The sequence below is a fragment of the Maniola jurtina genome, chromosome 3 (genome assembly GCF_905333055.1).
Source record: "Maniola jurtina chromosome 3, ilManJurt1.1, whole genome shotgun sequence".
NCBI lineage: Eukaryota > Metazoa > Arthropoda > Insecta > Lepidoptera > Nymphalidae > Maniola > Maniola jurtina.
In genome coordinates this window covers 9442595-9464557 of record NC_060031.1, presented here as the reverse complement: position 1 = coordinate 9464557, position 21963 = coordinate 9442595, and the positions used below count along the sequence as shown (strand labels likewise).

At 34.6% G+C, this 21963-nt stretch overlaps 1 protein-coding gene across 1 annotated transcript; it reads right to left on the bottom strand.

Moving 5' to 3' along the window:
- Positions 1-401: 401 nt before the first annotated feature.
- LOC123879420 (G-protein coupled receptor dmsr-1-like) lies at positions 402-21191 on the bottom strand. Its single transcript, XM_045927122.1, has 4 exons — positions 20920-21191; positions 10590-11462; positions 7482-7668; positions 402-1820 (listed from the first exon to the last, which is right to left on the bottom strand). Exons 2-4 carry the CDS (start codon positions 11385-11387, stop codon positions 1642-1644), a joined length of 1164 nt encoding a protein of 387 aa, XP_045783078.1. The 5' UTR covers positions 11388-11462; positions 20920-21191; the 3' UTR covers positions 402-1641.
- Between the last annotated feature and the right edge of the window lie 772 nt (positions 21192-21963).

Genomic DNA, 21963 nt, shown 5'->3' with positions numbered 1-21963 from the left:
ATATAAAATTATTAATTTAGCTGATGAAGGTAGTTTGGTAAAATCGATATTTGGCTCATTCGATGTCATACAATCTGTTGCTAGGAGGCCAACAAGATTGAACTTGCATAAATACGGGTGTTTTGAAGGTTTTAGTTCAGTCTCCTTCTGAGATTCGGAGCGATATCGCATATTTTCGGTATTTGGGTTGTGAACTGGATAATTAGATGTTGTGATAGCAATCACGCTCTAATTAAATTATTTATTTTGGCATTAGTTTGTTTAGATTAAAACTCTCGGATAACCTTGCACATTAAACTTGTGTTTTTTTTGTGTTGGTTTTAGAGAGGACATTCCAATAATTCGATAAAAATATTTAAATAATACCTGCTTTTCTGAGTGACGCCAATATAATGTACTTTATCTTCCCATACTATACCTACTAAACGAACATTTTAGACCAATATATTCCAGACTGCGGTATTATGTAATGTAGTTACCTACGTATATGTTACTCGCAAAGTAATCACTAGGTACTTTAGGTAGGTATTGAAATCTATTGCATGAGTAATACTCCTTCGAACAATATCTTCTGAGAAAACTCGCAGCTTGTTTATCTTTAACCGTTTAACTTTCCTACTCAGGAATGATATTGGAACCAAAAGTTTTAGTTTGAAATCAACTTTTGTAATATTTAGATGACTTTCGTTTATAGTTTTGTTCTTCTTTTATTGGTATCGACCTCTTTGTTGGAAGTCACTGTCGTTAAGTTGGCGAAGCGTTTAGATAAGATTTCTTGGATATATCATAATATAATAATCACAATTTTATGCATAAAAATTAATTTTTCTCTGTGTTTGTTACTGCATCACCGTTCGCGCGTTATTCATCTGATTGAGTTGAGACTTTGTACAGTTATTATTGGAACTTGCGTGAAGTTTTCTGACAAATATAAATACGCAGTTAAATGATAAGTAACTTGTTCTTACATATTTGATTTTTTGGCTTTTCACTCAAACTTCAACACTTTGTAGGTACTTAGGTACATAGAAAGAGATAGGTCCTTTGTTAAAATACATTGTAAATCTTTATACATTACATACTATGTGTAATTAACTACGTTTTGTAGAACTATATTTACAAATACCTACTCGTCGAAAAATCTTAACTAAACTAACGCGTAATATTTTCCGCGTATCTACAGAACATTCAAAAGTACTCTACTAATTACTGAGTGCATCTATGTGCATCAATTTCAGCAGTTCACGAGAAATACGAGTAGTTCTACATATTTCATTTTACACAACGCGCGGCGGGAAGATTCAACGCAACTCCTAGAAGTTGTAATCGCAGGAACTACTGTCTGATATCAAAGCGAAGCGCGTTGGACCAGAGTTCTTGCTATCACTTGTATTACAAAATAATCATCCATTGATCCATACAAGCACGTTCTTAGTGATGTCCTGACTCCTGGGTCCTGACACAGTAAACGTCGCGCGCTAAGGTTGATGCCTACCACCGTAGTTGGGCGGCTACAGCAGTGTGACGATCACAATAACCTTCAATTCAGCCAATCACCCAATTGAGATTGCAGGTTTTTCGCAATAGACCAGCTTGTTTCAGTTAAAGATGCGCAGCTGACTTAGCCGCGTGTCGTGATCGCTACGCTTTGACGGTCGTAGTAGTGGTAGTGGCTAGTTCGCTGTCGCGACGGTGCATCGGCACCGGTAGCACCTTGCCCGCTAGACGTGAGAACGTAGACCGAAACTGACGACTCATGCTGCAATACAGCACGAAGTTCACAGCAGAACCAACCAAAGCCATGAGATCCATCACCTCACCTGCCAATTAAATGAATCATTTTATAAACAGGAACTAAACTAAATAATAACAATTTAAAAACAGGATTGCCTGCTATATTGAATTTTCTCTATTCATAGCCAGTGTCACTCAGGATAATGAAAGGATTCCAACGATACCCCATAAAACACCCAAATCTGTTCAGATATTTAGAAATTATGGTGGAATAACTCACATGAATAGGTACATGAAGTCTGAAAACATAACTTCTGTTTTTGGACAACTGTGTAGTTAGATTTACTTAACACTAGATGATGCCCGCGATACTGTCTGTTTGGATTTAAGTTTTTAAGAATCCCGTGGGAACTCTGAGTTTCCGGGGTAAAAATAGTTTATCTACTCCATCTCCGGAGTGCAAGTTTCGTCAATTTTCACCAATCACCAAATTTCGTCAATCGGTTAAACGGAAGGCCTGTAAGAAATGTAACAGATAATATAATCGTTCCACGGAAACTTAAAATCCTAAATTTGACATCGCGGACGAAGTTGTACCATGTAGCAAAGTATATAAGTATTCCGTTTTCCCTTAACTGGAATGCTATTTCGTGTATGATTTCTCAATAGTTGTTTTGGATTTTTCCCGGGACTGTAAACAAACTATATTGTTACTATATACCTACAACTATTATACTAATTAAATGTAAACAACAAAAAATAAACAAAAGGTATTTGTTTTTTGAGGCGGTTGAATAATTTTACTAAATAAGAACTAAGTACTTTTTCTTAGGTAGAGTGCCTCACCGCCGAGAGTGCCTCACACTTGGCCGCTTTCTCCTTATAACAAGAAATTGCTTAAGGTTATGTGTTATCATATTCTATGTACATATAAGTATACAAATTATTATTATTTATCAATAGCGAGATATGGGTATTACCTAAAGGTAAAGTTTTAAAGAAGAAAAAAGATAATAACTTCTATTTTTCCCCTGTCTTTTACAACCTAATGAGACCCTTAGAAAAATGTATCCTGACCCAAAAAGCTTGAGATGACTTACAGCGACCGAAATTGGAAGGTTTATATTCTTTAGCATGAACCTATCGAGATTGTACTCGAGATTTAAAATATGGAATTTTTAGGGTCGGTACGTCTGAATGATAAAACGGAACCCTTACAGAACCACTCGCGTGGCTGTCTATCTGTGTCACAGCCTATTATTTGAATTTACGGGCCCGATAAAATTAATATACTTATATGAATCTATTATTATGGAAATAGGTAATTAATTTCTATGAGCCATGGAAGTGTAACGTAAATGAATGAAATTTAAACATGAGGGTCAATTTTGAGGCGGCAAATTAGAAAAAAAAATTGCAAACTGGAACTAGAATATAATCAAATGAAAGTATGAAATCTAAATAAGATTTTCAGTGACTTTTAATTAAATTTACTGTTGTTCGTTTTTTATTTAGATCATTTTGATAAGCAAGAAAAGTTTAGGTAAAGGAAAATTTGAGGGAGGTTGAAATATTTCCTCCATTAATTACGGAGATAAATCTACGCAGTCACCACGAGGTGCTTACTTACCCAGCTTAGAAATGGGAAATACAAATAATACCTATTTACATAATATGTAAACACATCTCATTGCATGTCATACCCAAACATTATTCAAAATGTTAAGCAAACTAAAATTATTATCTATCAATATGCATCATTGATAAAATATACATTAATACCAGTTGCATGGAAGTAGCAAAAACACTAAATACAAAAGGTGAACACAATGCTTTTCATTCTACTTAGGGACTTCCGAAATTTTTCATACGTAGACAACAAAAAATATAACAGATATAAAATATATAATATGAAATAAATATTAATAATAATTTATCAGTATAACACATTGTACTTTTGACAACAAAGGTAAAAAAGAATAAGATGTTTAGGTAATAGGTATGTATAAATATTATAATTCATTAATTATTTTGAGACTATATCTAATAGATAAAGAAATGCGAGACAATTTTTTCACCTCTTCTATTATATATAAGTAAAACGTAGTTAAAATCATCTTTAGGGAATTATTTTGTATGTTTGTGGTTGTAAGTAGGTACCGCTGGCAAGCGGTGAACACTGAACAGTAAATAAATTGCAAATACTGCAGGTCTTTATTTTTTCCATCCATAATCCACCGCATGACGTATCGATGGAATTCAATATTATGTTACTATTAATTGATACATATTTCGATTTCACCTCAGGCTTTTGTCTAATAAAAATTAATTTTGATCAATTCCTATAGGAGCCATGTAAGTGGCGCTACATTTTGTGAAATAATAATCCACATAATATTATGACTTGATTGAACTGAGAAACCACATAAAAATTGGACTCAATCAAAAGTTTGCTTCTAAAGCAATAAACGCTGTAAAACAAAAAACATCACTCATATCTAATAATTCTTTTACGTTCCAAGATCAAAGCTTTGTTCATCATAATACATACCAATGGCTTCTGCACACATAAAAAGAATATGTATATACAATAAACAAATCTCCGACCGATTTCCCTGAATTCAATCTCAAGATATTATAAAAACTGTTTTACGAATCATTATGAACTCACTTAATTACTGATTTGATGATTATGACTGATTTGTTACTTTATTATTAGTATACCTATTTCATTTTGTCGATTCATTAATAGTTTCACACTCAAAGCCAATGTTTAACCCCCGACCCAAAAAGAGGGATGTTATAAGTTTGATGTGTGTATCTGTGTATCTGTCTGTAGCATCGTAGCTCCTAAAGTAATGAACTGATTTTAATTTAGTTTTTTTTTTGTTTGAAAGGTGGCTTGATCGAAAGTGCTCTTAGCTATAATCCAAGAAAATCGGTACAACCGTTTGAAAGTTATCAGCTCTTTCCTAGTTACTGTAACCTTCACTTGTCGGGGGTGTTATAAATTAATTTACACTTGTAGGTACACATATCTACTACCACTGAGTTATAATATACCAGAGAGACAAAGATCTTAATTCTGCAAAAAAGCGTTCCTGCTTATTCATATAAATACCATATAAAACATACACTTATATATTGTAAGTAAATATATAACTAATGTTTAATTACCATAAAAAAATCTGCTTGGTCAGAATTCGTTACTTTTTACGTTTGTCGTGTGTTGTTAGGTTAATCGATTAAAATTTAAACCGAATTTCCTTAGATATCCTATAAAAATAGCAATAATTAATTATTATTATTGATCAAAATATTGTTAGTTAGCGATTACGTGACACGCGCCCGGCGGCGTTGACATGACTTTTCGGTATTTGTAGCGTACATATAGTGTGTTCTCACATTCGTAGTTCAAAAGCCAACTTTAATAACATTGTTAAATTAAAGTTGAAAAATATCTGTCTGCACATTTACCTTTTCCTACATTCGCCCTTATTAAAACTCATATAATATGGTATAAGTGATTAAAAATTGTATGTACTAAGTAGTGATTAAAACATGAAATTACGTGGTATATGACTGCACCACAAGCGTGATCGAAGCAATTAGAGCCTGCCCTAATATGCATATACTTAATTGATTTGTTAATTAAACATAGCCAACAAAAAATACACCCCGCAGCGCCGTAGCCCGTAATGGAGTTAGAGTACCTACTTAAATGAAAATAAAATAGGTGTTTTCTTTATTTTCCTAGTGCCAAATCCCACTTGGGTTGGAAACGTGGCGAAGTATCTTGTTCACGTAATACATTTGCGCCCGTAATGTTATTATTATTTAAGTGCCCCTACGACGTGTATATTACCAAGAGATCGTAAAATTTATCGAATTCAATCATGAGTCCAGGCCACGGGGAACCACCTGAATTTTTATGATACTACTTAAAAATTATTACTATAATAACGAAGATCTATTTCAACCAAAGATCAAGTTCATAAGGTAATCTTATCAGAGTAGGTATAAAGTTTCTTACAGCGATTTTCGTTTCGATCATGTATGTAGTATTGTAGTTATTAAACTAATATAATAATAGTACTATATAATGTCCGTTACCCCCTTGCTGCTTGGACCATTGGATATATTTTTCATAAATCCTGCGGGAACTCTTTGATTTTCCGGTATAAAAAACAGCTTTTGTCCATTTTCAAGATCTCTGTACATGATATTTGTGACACACAGACACACTTTTGCATGAATATTAGCACAGATATTAGTGTGGATAGTATGGACGGTACTTAAAGTGATAAAAATTCAATAGTTAGATTATTGGAAACTCTACATGTATCTCGGTACGTAAATTAAAAAAAAAAACATTAATAGTAGGTCAAAGAGTATCAAATATTTCAAGCCAATTGTAACAATAATTAATATTATGAACACGAATGCTACATCTCGACGGATTTAATTGGAAAGTGGGGCTTGTGTGTATACCTACGTCACGTTCCCTCTGAGAACCCTTATTACTCCAGCGTTGTGTTAATGGCTCATGGATTAAGTAATCTAACAAAGTTAAGACCGAAATAGAGAGTATATATTTATTTTCTTGCTTACCCTTGATTATTTCTACAGAAAGGCTCTTAATCTATTTCTTTAACACCCATAGTTTCACTTGAGCTCAAAACTACAAAAAAAAATAGAAAAAAGAAAACAATAATAAAAATAATAAACATACCTTGTGTACTTTTAATCATAATTTACAGGACAGGCAACGCTCTTTGGAATATTCGAGATAAATAAATAAATAGACAGATAAATACATAGATATAATAAATATTAGAACATTGTATTATTATACAATTGGTATTGCGTATCCGATCAGCCCGTGATATCACTCCAGTCTGCAGTCGACTGACTCTACCGTATGAAACATAGGCATTCAGCTTACAGATAATTATCAAGATGTGGATACCTGGGTCTTGAGAAACCAAGGAGCTAAAACATTGGTCGGCTCCTTGGTTCCCCGGAGAGGCTATGGTGCTCTATGTTGGGTTTTTTTCGGTGTTTTGGCGAATAAAATATGATATTTATTTATTATTATTTTTTATTTAATATTATTTATTTATTTCAGTTATGACAATGCCAATTCCAAATAAATAGTATACCTTACCTTATTGTATTTTTGTATGATTGTTGAATAAAAATACGTTCTCATATTCTACTTCTATTTGTTGTTTATTTACTTGTTAACAATAGGTACCTACTTAAGCACTTTATTTATTTTCTTACCAATCTTCACACCATTCTTAGATTGATATGAAAGAAATGAAGTACCTAATCAATTATGCTGGTGGATGAATATCAAGTGATGAAATAAATAATAGATAATTAATCTTTTCCCATCGACTTGTTTAGTCTTTAGTGTTTAGTTTTACCCTACCCTAAGCTTATTGTTCTACTAGCTTATGCCCGTAAGTTTATTCGAGCGGACTACAAAAATTTCGAAACCCTATTTTACCCCCTAACCCCCTAACCCCCTAACCCCCTAACCCTATTTTATTTTAAAGTTGAATTTTCAAAAATTCTTTCTTAACGGAATGTCTACGTCCTAAAATACATATTTGCATCCCAAACTGCCCGATCCGTTCAGTAGTTTGAGCAATGCGTTGATAAATCAGTCAGTCACTCAACCAGTCAGTCACCTTTTCCTTTAACATATTTAGATTAAACCATTAATTTGAAACACTCACCAAATGCGTAGTAACATATTTGAAAGAGATGCGGCGCGATGGCTGTGAGAAGTCCGAACAAAGCTTGTGGCAGTTCGGTGGCGAGGAACAGACCCAGCAGTGCGACAAGCATGCGCGTTGTGCGATCAGTGCGACCGCCACCGCTTGCTTTCTTGCCACCTTCTTCATTGAGACGAGTCTTTTCACCCTGTATACAAGAATATAATGACAATCTAAGTTTCTTCTAAAGCTGATCATCGGCGCTGACAGGTCAATGTGCATGCATGGTTATGATTATGGTCTAAGATCCCGCTATACAACAACCTTCACCCATCTGATAACCAGTGTAAAGGGCATTTTTACACTGTTGCCCAAAAAAGGAGTGTAATGTTTCAGGGTTCATGTACGAGTCGTTTTTATCTCGAATCTCGTACTATTGATATCACCGAGGAAGTTGCCTATAATTGGTATAAACCGCCCCGCTATACCATTAGATCGGCGTTGAATAGCTACACGCTGAATCGCAGCGCCAACGAGCAGTATGAAAGAAACCAGCCACAATGAATTTATCTTACAACATTTGAAGAAGCCTTTCTATGTTAGGGCATTCCGAGCCAGCAGTGGTGGATTCATTTGACGATTCGAAAGCACTTACAAAAATTTTTTGAATGTAAAACGATTCTATTCTATTTATTATTATTATATTTTATTCTATGTCTGTACAGTCGTAGTCACATAATATCACGCACTAGAGTACTAAGTACCTAATGAATTTCGGACAAGAGACCAGTATTTATCAATTTATTTCGCTATCTCTTCGAGCACTTGAGCTCGCCGTGTTCACGAAGATATAGCCACCCTTCCGTTAAATTAATTATTTGTACAGTTGCTTGAGTTTCTTAGATACACACGAGAACTTTACTGCAAGTAATTAATTCGTGAGCATTCGTTGCGTAGTCGCCGCGCCAGGATGGAAATAAAACTTGTTTCGCAGTTGGAACAAAAAAATAAAGAAAAAAGTTTCGCCATCTAGGTTGGTTTTTTATAGACTAGCGCTTGGCTTCAATCAGCACGCTTGCCTAGAAGATGCCTTTAACTCTTGACTAGAAGGTACCCATATTATAATTGGAGAGGAAAACTGATTGATATATTGTAGTTAGCAGCTATAGAAATCCATACTAAAAAAATGTGTGAAAATGTCAACTCTCTACCTACATGAGATACAGGCGGATGGACAACGGAGGCGTAGTAATAGGATTCCGTTGGCACCATTCGGGTACGGCACCTTGGAAATATAATAAGAAAGCCTTTGAATGTCGTTACATTATCGAGGTGAACGATATGACTAAGTAGGTATATGGAATCACTATACAGAAAAAATATAAGTACAAGACGTAGGTATGATATGAATTATTATTGTTATGGAAATAGCCCTTGTAGCCTTATCGTGCAGGTGGGTATTACATTTGAATTAGAATAACACATTTTTGTACGAAATTTTGCGGAAATATGGAGCCGAAACTGGTCGCTAACTATGGGTCTCATTTTAAGAAAGCTCGTGTGTTCAGAACTGCTGGTGGAGTTACGCGAAGCGTCGCATCGCGTATGCGTTTGGACCTTAATACTTACTTTTGTTTTGTAAGCAAGGAACACGCGTGTTTAATTTTGAGCTGAACCACTTTGTTGTACATGAAATACGGGTGTTCATATCAAGGCACTTTAATCTGAAGTGTTGAGTCATTAAGGAGGATAGTTACTTGATCACATCCTCTCTCCCAACAGAATTTGAAATGTTGTTTTGATAGCAGTAAACGTTCTCGTCCAAGTGTTTCATAAACGTCCTTACATTTTATTGTGTTTTATGACGACTGTGAAAATAGAAATTCCTGTGGGTGTTTGTGGGTGTTTACCCAAGGCGCGATTTAGTACAATGTAAGAAAATTATGATCGCTCCGACATTCTGCACAAAATTTCTAACGCTTCGAGTAAAATCATTTTCGTTTAAATTCAGTTTGAATATGATATTTTACTTTACCTAAGTTACCTATGCGATGAAATTTTTGCGCTGGTTTTATTCATAAATCTAGAAAAAATCTTTAGGTTTGTTTATATTTCATTTCAACCATCGATATTTCAAAGTACATGGGATTTTTTTAGGGGTGCTACCTATCTCGTACCTACTTCATTGATATGATATCGTCATAGTTTCTATAACAACTATTGCACTAAATATATGCACGGTCTATACCATATGCTTACTAGATGATTCCCGCATCATCGCCTGCGTGGATTTAGGCTTTTAAAAATCTCGGAGCTCTTTGATTTTACGATATAAAAAATAGTGCATATCCATTCCTGGGATGCATGCTATTTTTTACCTAACTTCGCCAAATTCTTTACAAAAAAAAAAAATTAAACAAATGTGCCTTTAAAAATACCATGGGAAATCTTATATTTTCCGGGATTAAAAGTAGCCCATGTCCGTCCCCGACATGCAAACTATCTCTGTATCAAATCAAAATCGGTTTAAAGGATGGGGCATAAACATCTAGCAGACAAACAGACAGACACACTTTCGCATTTACAATATTAGTATGGATATATTCTGTATTCTCTACTCTGAACTAAAAACCTATCGCATTATTAATATAAAAATACCTCTACCACTTTTTAATTAATAGAAGGGATTACGACCCTCGGTAATGATTGATTGATACGACGCAAACAGAGGAGTAAGTCATGAACCAAATTACATATGCTATCCTATCCTTAACAACTTTCAAATTTCCCAATTTCCATCTTGGCTGACGTTATTTATCACCAGACGTTATTTATATGGACCCAGCCGAGAGTTTAATATGCCATTCGACACCTAGGGGAAAATAGAGGGTTAGATAATGTCGTAGATCAATCAGTCATTTCTCTAGATAACATAGGAATGGATACCTAATACCTATAATAGATTCAGACCATTTTCTCCTAACAATAGAAATGTACACGCTAGGGACCCACTATTACTAAAATAATCTTTATGAGAATCAGAATGATACTAGCTGATTAAACTTTTAATAATAGCTAAGTATATTATTAAAAGTCTGTTATGCCCTAACAAATATTTTGCCTACTTACCTCCTTTGATACAATTGCAGACTTTTTCAGCAATTTCTGTCTCCTCCTGTCGCTCGATTTCATTTTTAAAATTAGACACACACTCAAAATTGATAACACTACACAAGGTATAAGTTTTAAAAACACACTGTATATCCAAAATATAGCTGTCAGAAGATTTTCATTATGAGTCATAGATATAGCATACATTGGCTCTTCAACCACGGATATGTTCAAAAACTCAGTCTCATTAACAGTACCGTTATCACCAGCATTATGTTGTTTAGGTAACTCCTGTATATCCATAGCGAAATATATAGGAAGACACAAAATTGGGCATACTAAGTACGCAATTCCTATAGCAATATTGGTATTCGTTCTGTTACATAGAGTCTTATTTTTCTGCGGAAATTTAATCGCTACGAATCTCCATACCGCGAGTGTTATTGTAAGCCAGATGGATATCGTATGGAAAGTCTGACTGAATATGGAATGGAAGTACACAAAAACTGCCCAGGAGTAGGAGTTGCGATTAAGTTCTTCAGCTATATTAGTGTAAATATGAAGAGCGAGGGGTATGTAATCAATCATAACTAGGAGATCGGCGACTGCAAGAGCTGTCAGAATGGAGTTCGTCGAAGACATCATCTCTTTCCGGCTTAGTACTGCAATATTCACGGAGTTAGCAACGGAACCCAGTAAGCAAATAATCAATGCAATGTATCCGTGCACTTTAACGTACATCCGTTGGAAGTTAGGCCCAGCAGGCATGCAGTACGCCCCTGCCGTGGAATTCCCGCCTGTCTCTGTTCCTGACATCTTTCTTCTTCACAACGTTGGAAATATTTTATTAATAAAGTGATGTCTTCGTCTCGGCGTATGAAAGGGCATTTTCTGAAAAAAAAGAAAATAACATTAAATAAAGACCATAAAATGACTAAGTAGGTAATAACCCTATTATGTATTCCGAGATAGGATTTTTAACTCTTTCTTCGGATTTATTTTCGGGTTTGATATTTTAGTAAAACACATATCTTTAACATGATTTAATTGATTAAGTGCATGATAATTAAATCCAGCCCATCGTATATCATGCTCTGAAGAAAACACATTATACAAAGGGAACATAATAACTGTGATCGTAATGTAGTAGGTATACTTTATCTATCACGTCTGGTTATTTATGACCGTGTCGAATGTGGGACTGTAATGTAAAATAATAAATTTCGACATAGCACGCAAATATTTTCGTGATGTAAGCAACAATTTTACTGACAGCATGAACTCACTCCTATTTTCTGAAACCTACTCATGTAAAGTATTGGATAAGTGGATAAAAGTTCTTAGGAGATTTTGTGAGGCATAAGCACAAACTCCGCTTTCAAACAAGCTCGCAAGCTAGCGATGCCTTCTAACTTTCTTGAACCTATTATTAATATCACTCTGATTTTCTTTGCGAAGTGGAGGTTGTAGAAAAGTTTCACCTACGAATTACTTATTAATAGATAACGCAATTAGGCAGTAATGTACATATTCTGCGCCAGTCCTGAGGAGTAACTTAAAAATATTTCAACATTAACAAAGGTAAGTTGTAATCGGACGTGGTTCTAGTAGAAAATTTGTTTTGACAATTTTTAAGCAATGTAGGTATAAGTATACGAGTAGATGAAACCATTGATTTTAGAAGCGCCATAGTTTTGTTAAATAATGCCAAGTGCCAACCTTGTTGAAGGTGCGTTTTGTAACCACATGATATTTTTCAAATCGTATAACTTTCATTCATTTTACTTAAATGAATTAAAGTTATATGGTGAATAATTTACGATACCAAAAAAATATTATAAGAACGTCTATATTTACGGGTTCTCAAAACTGTATGCCTAAAGGTTACCTATATACCTTACCTACCTACTCTAATGTTTACCCTTATCAATAAGCAAGCTGCCATTCTACTTTGTTCACTGTACTCACGTACATAAGAGCTTTACGAGTATTTATGGTTAGGAAAAAATCTAATTTTACGGCTGTTACGTTATCATAATAATCATATCAGTATCACCATAGATAAATCTAGAGATCTCTCTGGTGGGTACTGGTAAAACCGTACAACTCAACTTCATACTCGTAGCGTAAGATGTCGTGTCGAAGAAAATAAATAGGTATTACATACTCTTAACTTCACCTTAAGAATATCTTCAGGTGGGGTCGGAGTCGAGCACAATATCTTGTTAATGAACTTTTCTATCTACATGTGGTGCGAATTGTAATTGAATCAACGAAATTCTACGTAGGTAACTAATTTGTTCCAAACTTAATTTATCTGGAGTTAAAGGGCTTAATCTATCAACGGCATTAAGGGTAGTAACAGACATTTAACATTTATGTAACGAGGAGTTGGGTAGCGAAGGTTGAAGGCCCAAAAGTACTTAACGGATAAAGTTTATTGTTTAAATATTTGCTTTGGCTATATCATAACAACTGTGAGGGCTGCCTACGAAGGTTGTTCCATATTATTTTAACCGGTTGAAGCATTTTACTAATCACAACAATTGATACACAACAGCCTAACCCTACTTTTTGCTTGCGCTGAATAATTAATTAACTAGATAATTCTCGACCCTTTTTGGTCATAATAATATCACGCTGGAATATCACGATTAAAGGGACAAAACGTTGCCATGATATATCAAGCTAGATAATTATCCAAGAGTTACTACTAGGTAGGTCTGCCCTTCATGGGCTCTTATTATGTTAACTACAAGTATTTTAGCAGTTTTGTGCAGCCTATGCGCACCAAATTCTACAAGTATCAAATGGAAAGGAAGTTATGTTACGATACAGATTCGAATTGGTAGAACTGGTGAACAGGCCCGGAATCCTCTTTAAAAAACACTTTTTAAATCGTAGTGTCTTGATCCAGTTACATGATCGAAACGGGGTAAAAACGCTTAAAAAAGTTCGTTCTGGTTCAACTGGATCAAGCCGATAGGTACCTACTCTAAATCTTAAAAATGAATCCGTAGTCTCAGTTTTTGCCGTCCTATAAAATTTAATTTCGTGGACCATTCCGATCCCGATTCGCCAGCTCCTCAGTTGCTTTATTATTTTGAAAGGGATTGGTTTTTTTACTTTTTAATAGATATCTGGATTAATACTTTCATCTAGGCGAGCTTTCAAACTGCTCTACATCGCAGAATTGTCACCATTGTATCTAAGCCCAAACATAGCCGTGGTAATGAATGAGACTTCCGTCCTTCAGTTGTATCTCCATCCTTCTGTAGTGCCTACCAGGGCCATTTATCCTTGACCTTTTAACAAGTCCCTGTTGATTGTCTCATCCCGGATTGACAGTTTCAACTCAAAGCGATGGTCTTCCATACTTTTGCAATCTTATAATAGAAACCAGTAATGATATTTTAATATGTTTGCGTATTTATAATAGAGCTTTGCTGTATATTATACAGTACCTACCTGTGCTACGAAGATTTACCGGTATCGGAGCGTAAAGAACGTGTAACAAATTGTAGCGAAATGTAACCATAAATTAGAAAACAGACAAACACTTTCGCTTTAACAATATTAGTAGGATATTATTAGATTATAGATTATAATAATATGTACCCACACATTGCCATCTCATCACGATCTTGCTTTCGACAGCTGATATATATTTGTTGCTTTTGAAGCATCAGAATTTATAATGTTTATTAAATAGATTTATTTTTATTTTCTCCAACTGGTATTACGCACGAAGCACTTTACATACTGTGTATAGAGCCCACTAGACTCTAGAGCCACATGAGCTGATTATGTTTGCGTGATATACCTACTCGTACATATTTAGGTACGAATGGACCTTACCTCTAGGTATATCTATTGACTACTCCGTGTGCCATTCTATGAAAGAAGAAACGCTTCTGTAAATACTTACGACGAGAGTTAGTGCAAGCAATAAACTGGAAAGTAGCAAGTAGGTACCTATCTCTTATCTTAAACAAAAATATTATTTGCTTAAAAAAATAAATAAAACAAGAACTTTTTACAGTGAATCTTATTTTCTTACTTTTAATATCTTCTTATATTACATAAGAAATAATGTTTGTGTGCTCATATTCTATATTTCCGCATCTTTCATTCGAGTGAGTTGAAACTATACAGCCGTGTGCACTTGCGTGAAAGTTTCTGAAATAGTACCATTATCACGTTGGCGACGTGTGACCGGCGGCGGCGTGAGTCGTTCAAACAAACTGCAAAAAAATAAAAGAGGCATTGCAACGCCGCGCCGGTGATAATGCAAACGTATCGTAGTATCATAAATGCCCTCAGCTTTGCCTGCGTGAAATTCGAGTTATAGTGGAACGATTTTGGTCAAAAATAGAATGGGTAGAGCTACCTGACACTAATATGATATTATAATTGATTTCGAACTGCAAAAGTTTCTTTTTCTTCAATCACTAATTAAAAGACAAACATTATTTATGAGTATTATTCGAGCTAAAATTACTGGGCTGCAAATAGTAGGTATTTCGCACAGCTTCTTCGCCTGCTCCGATTGCCGAAATGCAAAAGTTTCGTCCGGCAATCGGTCGACTAGGTAGCGTCAAATTTATATCAACGAAATACAATTACTACCAAAACTACCTATAGTAGTATTTATAACTAGCTGACGCCCGCGACTTCGTCCGCGTTGATTTAGGTTTTTCGAAATCCCGTGGGAACTCTTTGGTTTTCCGGGATAAAAAGTAGCCTATGTGCTAATCCAGGATATTATCTATCTCCATCGGAATTTCAGCCAAATCCGTCCAGTAATTTTTGCGTGAAGGAGTAACAAACATACACACACACACACATACAAACTTTCGCCTTTATAAATTAGTATGAAGTATGATTCAGTAGGGAAATAAAAATGAAATTTTCCTTGTTGATACACAAAACTACCTGTTGGGAGGTTCCTATTTGGTGAGCCGTGAGGAGGTATGAGAAAGCTTCATAATCGTAAATTCGAATAGTTCAAATTCCACGCGGCGGTTTGTTGGGATAGACAGGAATGAACCACGCTTCCTTACGAAAGAATGTAGAAAATTACACAGACCGGTTCTTTTAATTAAAATCTGCGTTCAAAAATAAAATTCAAAGAGTTTTAAATCCTTATTTTACGGGGAAGTGTGGAAAATTTATGCTTAGTATAATATTATGACCGTATAACATTCAACACGGATAATATCGCGAGTATGTGCTAGTAACGTGTATAGAATAGCTAATTTGAAACTTTTTTTTATTCATATAAAAGTAGATTTTATATAAAATTGTTTTTAAATACTTACTGAAAACAAAAATGACCCGCTTCCTTCTTAGACTGCATCGTCACTTACCAGTTGGCAGTTACCATCAGGTGAAATCACAATCAAGGTCTAACATTTCATCGAATAAAAAAATGATTTTCGTAGTTTTCTGGAGACCTATAACATATTCACAGGACGTGCCGAGTCCTCTACGAATATCTATACCACCTTGGCTCCGTGACACTTCTTGATTCGATTGGGTGCGAATATCTTTCTTTATAAGAGTGATGATACATGCCTACCTAGTGGTTAAGTCGTGGCCTCCTATTCGGGAGATAGGGGGACCCGTCCCAGGCACGCACCTCGTGTGTTATGTGCAGTTAAATAGCACTTGCTTTAACAGTAAACGAAAAGATCGTGAAGAATGCATGCCTACGTTCTCAAAAGTGTATGAAATGTGCCAAGCCAGCAGCGTGGCGTATTTACTCTCCTCATTCTGAGAGGAGACCCGTGCTCAGTAAGAGGCCGGCGATTAGTTCATCATGAAGATGATGATGATCTTTCTTCATTATACAATGCTTTTATTACTTTTATACCTTCTTCAATTTTTATCTTCAACTATATAAAATCTCCCTTCATCACATTGTTGTCGGTAATTTATTGGTGTGGTCATTATTTTCTTACGTCAGTAAAATCGTTCAACTTATTATTTTATATACTCAATTATACCCAATTTATTAACTTAATTGTCATTCTACAGTCAACAACCTGTATTTTACATGCTAACAAACGTAGCGAAAAACCTCGCATTTGAAAAACCTTGGTACGCCATAGTAATCATGTTTTAAAGCTAGTTGTTTCATTTGTTTTTCTGATTGAATTATTTTATTTATGACGTTCAAAAAGTGTACATTTGTACCTACTTTGATTAAAACATTTGAATTTGAATTTGAATTTGTAGCTATTCATTATTTGAAAGTACTTAACTTTAAGTAATAAGTAATAGGTAATATTATGTACATGTGGACTATGGAACTGATACAAAATAATAAATTTCTACAAAATATAGTAAACCATCAAGTTAATAAACAATGTTTACATTTTGTTAAGATTAAATTACATAAAATAAAACTGAAACTAATTATTAAAATCAAAACTAACACTTAATTAAATAAAAATCCAAACTTAGCATTATAAATGCGAAAGTGTCTGTTTGTTTGTCTGCTAGCTTTTCACAGCTCATCCGTTTAACCGATTTTGACAAAAGGTACAGAGAGAGCTTGCATGCCAGGGAAAGAAATAGGCTACTTTTCATCCAGGATAATCAACGTGTTCCCACGGGATTTTGAATACTCTGCATTCATGCGGATGATCACTACACATCATCATATAATAGGGCGGTATCTAGTTAAAAATAAAATAACAAATTGTCATCAAATACATCCAAATTGCGTGTAATCTGCCTGGATGGGGTACTAAATTGAATTAAAGATGAGCATCCCCCTAATATCGCATTAGCTTCAGTATACGAAAAAATAGATACTCGTAATCGTTCGTTTCGAAATAGGTACCTAGTCTATCGTCTAAAATATAGGTAATCGTAATACACCACGAATATAGTAAGGTAAGTAGTTTGCATAGAAAACAAACATGATGAGGAATTCAAGCTTTTAGTGGAAGACATTTCTCTTGCCAAATAGGTAAGTAGGCCTTTTTCGTGTTTCCAATACTTTTTAGCATTATTCTTAAAACATAACTCGTAACTGTTTGAGGTTAGCTTGGTGGATCCATTCTACATCACTATCGTCATTACCATTAAAAAATATATAAAATCAATAGTGCATACTGTACATATTCTTGTGGGTCATTATATGAAACCCGCTACCCCCTACCGAAACCTAATTAATATAATTACACGAATATTTGAAGTGTATATTAAGTACTAGCTGATACCCGCGACTTCGTTCGCGTGGATGTAGGTTTTTTAAAATTCCCGTGGGAACTCTTTGATTTTCCGGGATAAAAAGTAGCCTATGTGCTAATCCAGGGTATAATCTATCTCCATTCTAAATTTCAACCCAATTCGCCCAGAAGTTTTTGCGTGAAGGAGTAACAAACATACACACACACACACACATACAAACTTTCTCCTTTATAATATTAAGTGATATTATTTAATTTAAAAAAAAAACGAAGACTTTTCATAATAGGTATACTTACCTTGTGGTTACTTTGCACTAAAATCAAACAAGGCGGAGAACCCTGACTCATATTTAAAAGCAGTTACTATGGCTAACTTGCTCTCAATCTTGGCTAGGGTCCCCTTCATGAATATTTATAAGGCAAATTTTTCTTTCAGAAAATATTTTGCATCCGGAGTATTATTAACCTCTAGTTATCAATCTGTGAGTTTAATTAGAAACGTTTTTAAAACAATGAACACGTTTATTGCTATGGCATCTTCCGAATAAGTTCCTTATCTGAGATAATATTAATTGTAGGTACTGAAGTTGTCCGTCGCCTTTGCGTGGCTAAGACAAGAGGCGACAGCCAATATCTGCGACCAACAACGGCAACATATTATAATACTGAGCATAAACGTATACTTGCTACTATGGTACTTATTATTTTGTGATCAATGTATGATACCATTAAAAATAAAGTGTTTTGAACCTAGCGATTACATAACACAAACGTGGCCTATAGATATTATACCATAATCAAGTTTTTTTTGTAAGATAATTGATTCCCTGAAACAATTTAGTTTTATACTGAAAAATAGATGATATAGATTTTTAAAAAATCCCATGGGGACTTCTTGATTTTCTGGAATAAACAGTAATGTATGTGTTAATTCATAATATAAGTAAGCTATCTTTATACTTAATTTTGACGAAATCGGTTCACTAATTGTGGCTCAAAACATTCAAACTTTCACATTTAACCACATATAACATTAGGTAAGATATTAGTAAGATGCTTGAGCATATTTTTACAATAAAAGGGTTAAAAATTAATTTAGGAGCATATTATTATTATATCTAGATATTAACCGATATGTATAGTAGGTACACGACAGGTTGAGACGGCAATCGAGGTTAAGGCAAGGCGTTCCCACTTCAAACCCTGGTTGCCATCTCAATCTGTCGCGCACTGTAGTTGCTCAAACAAATCTAAGAGTTCAGCTAAGAAGCTAAGCTTTTAAAAGTTTTATTGTTCTAAAGTTGTTTTTAAACTTTTACAGAAACTTGAAAATGGTTTATTGTTTTATTTGAAAATTATTATCTGTAAGTTTCTGTAAGTCTGTTTCTGTTATTGTCTGTATAAAAATATGATCTTTAAATTGATTTTACGCGAACAGTTATCTCCTTTTAGAATAGTAAAATACAATGATTTGATGAATAAAAACAACATTATAACATTTTTCAGCTTGAATGCCCTCCACGGTTATGACTCATGACTCATGAATATATATTATTATTTTAGCTAAATGTGACAGCGGCTTACCCTTTACGTAACTATATAAGTACATAGGTTCACAGCGTCAGATGGCTTTCACTCAATATAAGCTGCTAGACTCACAAATTCGGATTAGAATAATAAGCAGATCTTGATAAAACACTGACTAAATTATATCTACAGGACTTTTCAGTGTTGAAAATACTTGAAATCAAAGTATTTCGCACGTTCAAAGCTTAATTGCAGACGTTGTAATATGCAAATTTAACTTGTCAAAAGCTTTTATGACTCCTACACTTCTGACGTGGCCTTGATTATTATATAACGACTACTGGAAAATATTGAAAAGGCATAGTACCTATTTCACTGATTAATGTTCAGCACACTATATTTTGTTGCTTGTGACGAAATAATCATGATCAACGCATCGCCGGCTCACTACAGAGCACGGGCTCCTCTTTGAAGGGTTTAGGCCATTGTCTACCACGTTGGCCAAGTGCGGATCGGCAGACTTCACACATCTTTGAGAACATCATGGAACTCTCAGGTATGTAGGTTTCCTCACGACGTTTTCCTTCACCGTTAAAGCAAATGATATTTATTTACTTAAAACGCACATAACTCCGAAAAGTTAGAGAAGCAGCAGAACCCGGGATCGAACTCCCGACTTTCGATTAAGAGGCGGACGTCCTGACAATTAGGTTATCACAGCAGTTACGAAGTAGTAGGCAGAATAATAAAAATGCCCATATTACTATTTTTTTAAGTAAGTTAGTCAATAAACAATTAATAATTGTACTAAAACTATTTTAAATACACAGCTCAACTCGCTTTGAAGAAACTAAATTTTTTACTGCAATCAAATGAACGTTTACGATTCTGAGCTAAAGAGGTAGATATGAATTAGTGTGATGAACTTCTTTTTTATTTTAAGTCACCTGATAATCACTTGAGATTAGGTGACGCCGCAATAACATTATTACCATTAAATACGTAGGTGCACTTGAGCAAAATTGCCAATTTGCATGCAGTGCCTTCAAATTTGTTTATCGTGTTATATAGATAATTTTAGATTTCCAAACATACAAAAGCCTCTTCATAAAGGTGTGCCAAACTTTCATATGGTTTGATTAATAATTTTATCGCAACCGATACGGTATAGAACATGGGCTTAATTATTTATTGTTGATATCGATTATTAACGATAAATACTAGTTGGTGGAAAAATTATTAAATTAATATTAGAGTTTAAAGCGACTACATAATATAATTATGCGAATATGGAAGAAGAAAAAAGTAATATATAATGATGATGGAGTGGAGTCAATCAAATTTTCAAAACTTCTAATTTAGATTTGAAATAAATCCTCACATGATCATTAGCCGTTTATTAATTATACCCACACTATACCTCAATACTCGTAGTTAGCTATATAACAATATTTCATACCTTTATGAAACATTAGGTAGGTATTGCATCTAAGTTTCAGTTTGTATCTACCTACCCTACTATTTTATTATTGCACATCTTTTTTTCATATGTTAATAATTGTACATAGAAATGGACCCACTACACGTACTTAAAGAAACTTTTTGATTGATTGACTTACCAACTCAATCAAGTAAACATAGTTCTCAGGAGTCACATCACTTCGGAACAATCAGAACTATTGCGAAACCTTACTAAAGTTTCCCGTTAGACAATAATAGAGATGAATGTGAGCACCAACTGAACTTGCAAGCAAAAAATAGGAAGTCTAGATTAATTTAAATTTAAAGATTAAAAAAGGTCACAATGGCCAAGAGGTTCGTGTCCAGAATTATTTACGCGATCGTGAGTGACGGAGCGCCAGTAGGGCGGCGTGTTACGCCAGGGCCACACTCATTGTGACTGCAAATACTTCAAGCTGACGCGCCTGAAATGTTACGTCCAAAGAGAAATCGCATAATATGCGAATTGGCAATTGGACATTTTCCGAAAAAAACATAAATTTTTATTGAAAGAGAATATTTTATGAATTCAGCTTGCTACCATATTCGATAAATAATAATTTAACGCTGTATAACTTGTTTAAAAATAGTTATTTTCTGAGTGACGCTTACACGATATTTTAGTTGCGATTCAAGATCGTTTTATTGGTAGGTATAAATATTGAGCATATAGTTCTGTTTTGATGGATCACAATATTTTTCTAAGTCGAGATATTATGATAAGGATTATCGCCATCTGGGATCACGATAAACATTAAGCGTGTAGCATGCATTGAAAATGTCGTCATCGTCTACTAATCGGCGTCCACTGCTGGACATAGGTCTCTTGTAGGGACCTCCACATGCCACGGCGCTTCGCCTGTATCCAGTCTCTCCCTGCGACTTGTTTATCGTCGTCTGTCCATTTAATGGGGATCTGGGTTGCAACGCTGCGCTATCCGGTGTGAGCTCGCTTCTTTACCGGTACTTCGAACTATTTCATTGGATAATAGAATGCAAAAGCATCCAAAATGTTTATATCGCCTGAAAACTCAGTAGTATGCGTTTAATCCGTAGCCTCTTGACAAAATAATACCACAAGATATGTAAGTACCTATTGAACTTGAATTACGGTTTACGGGTATTGAATAATTGATTGATCACCTCTTGGCGAGTCTACCCGG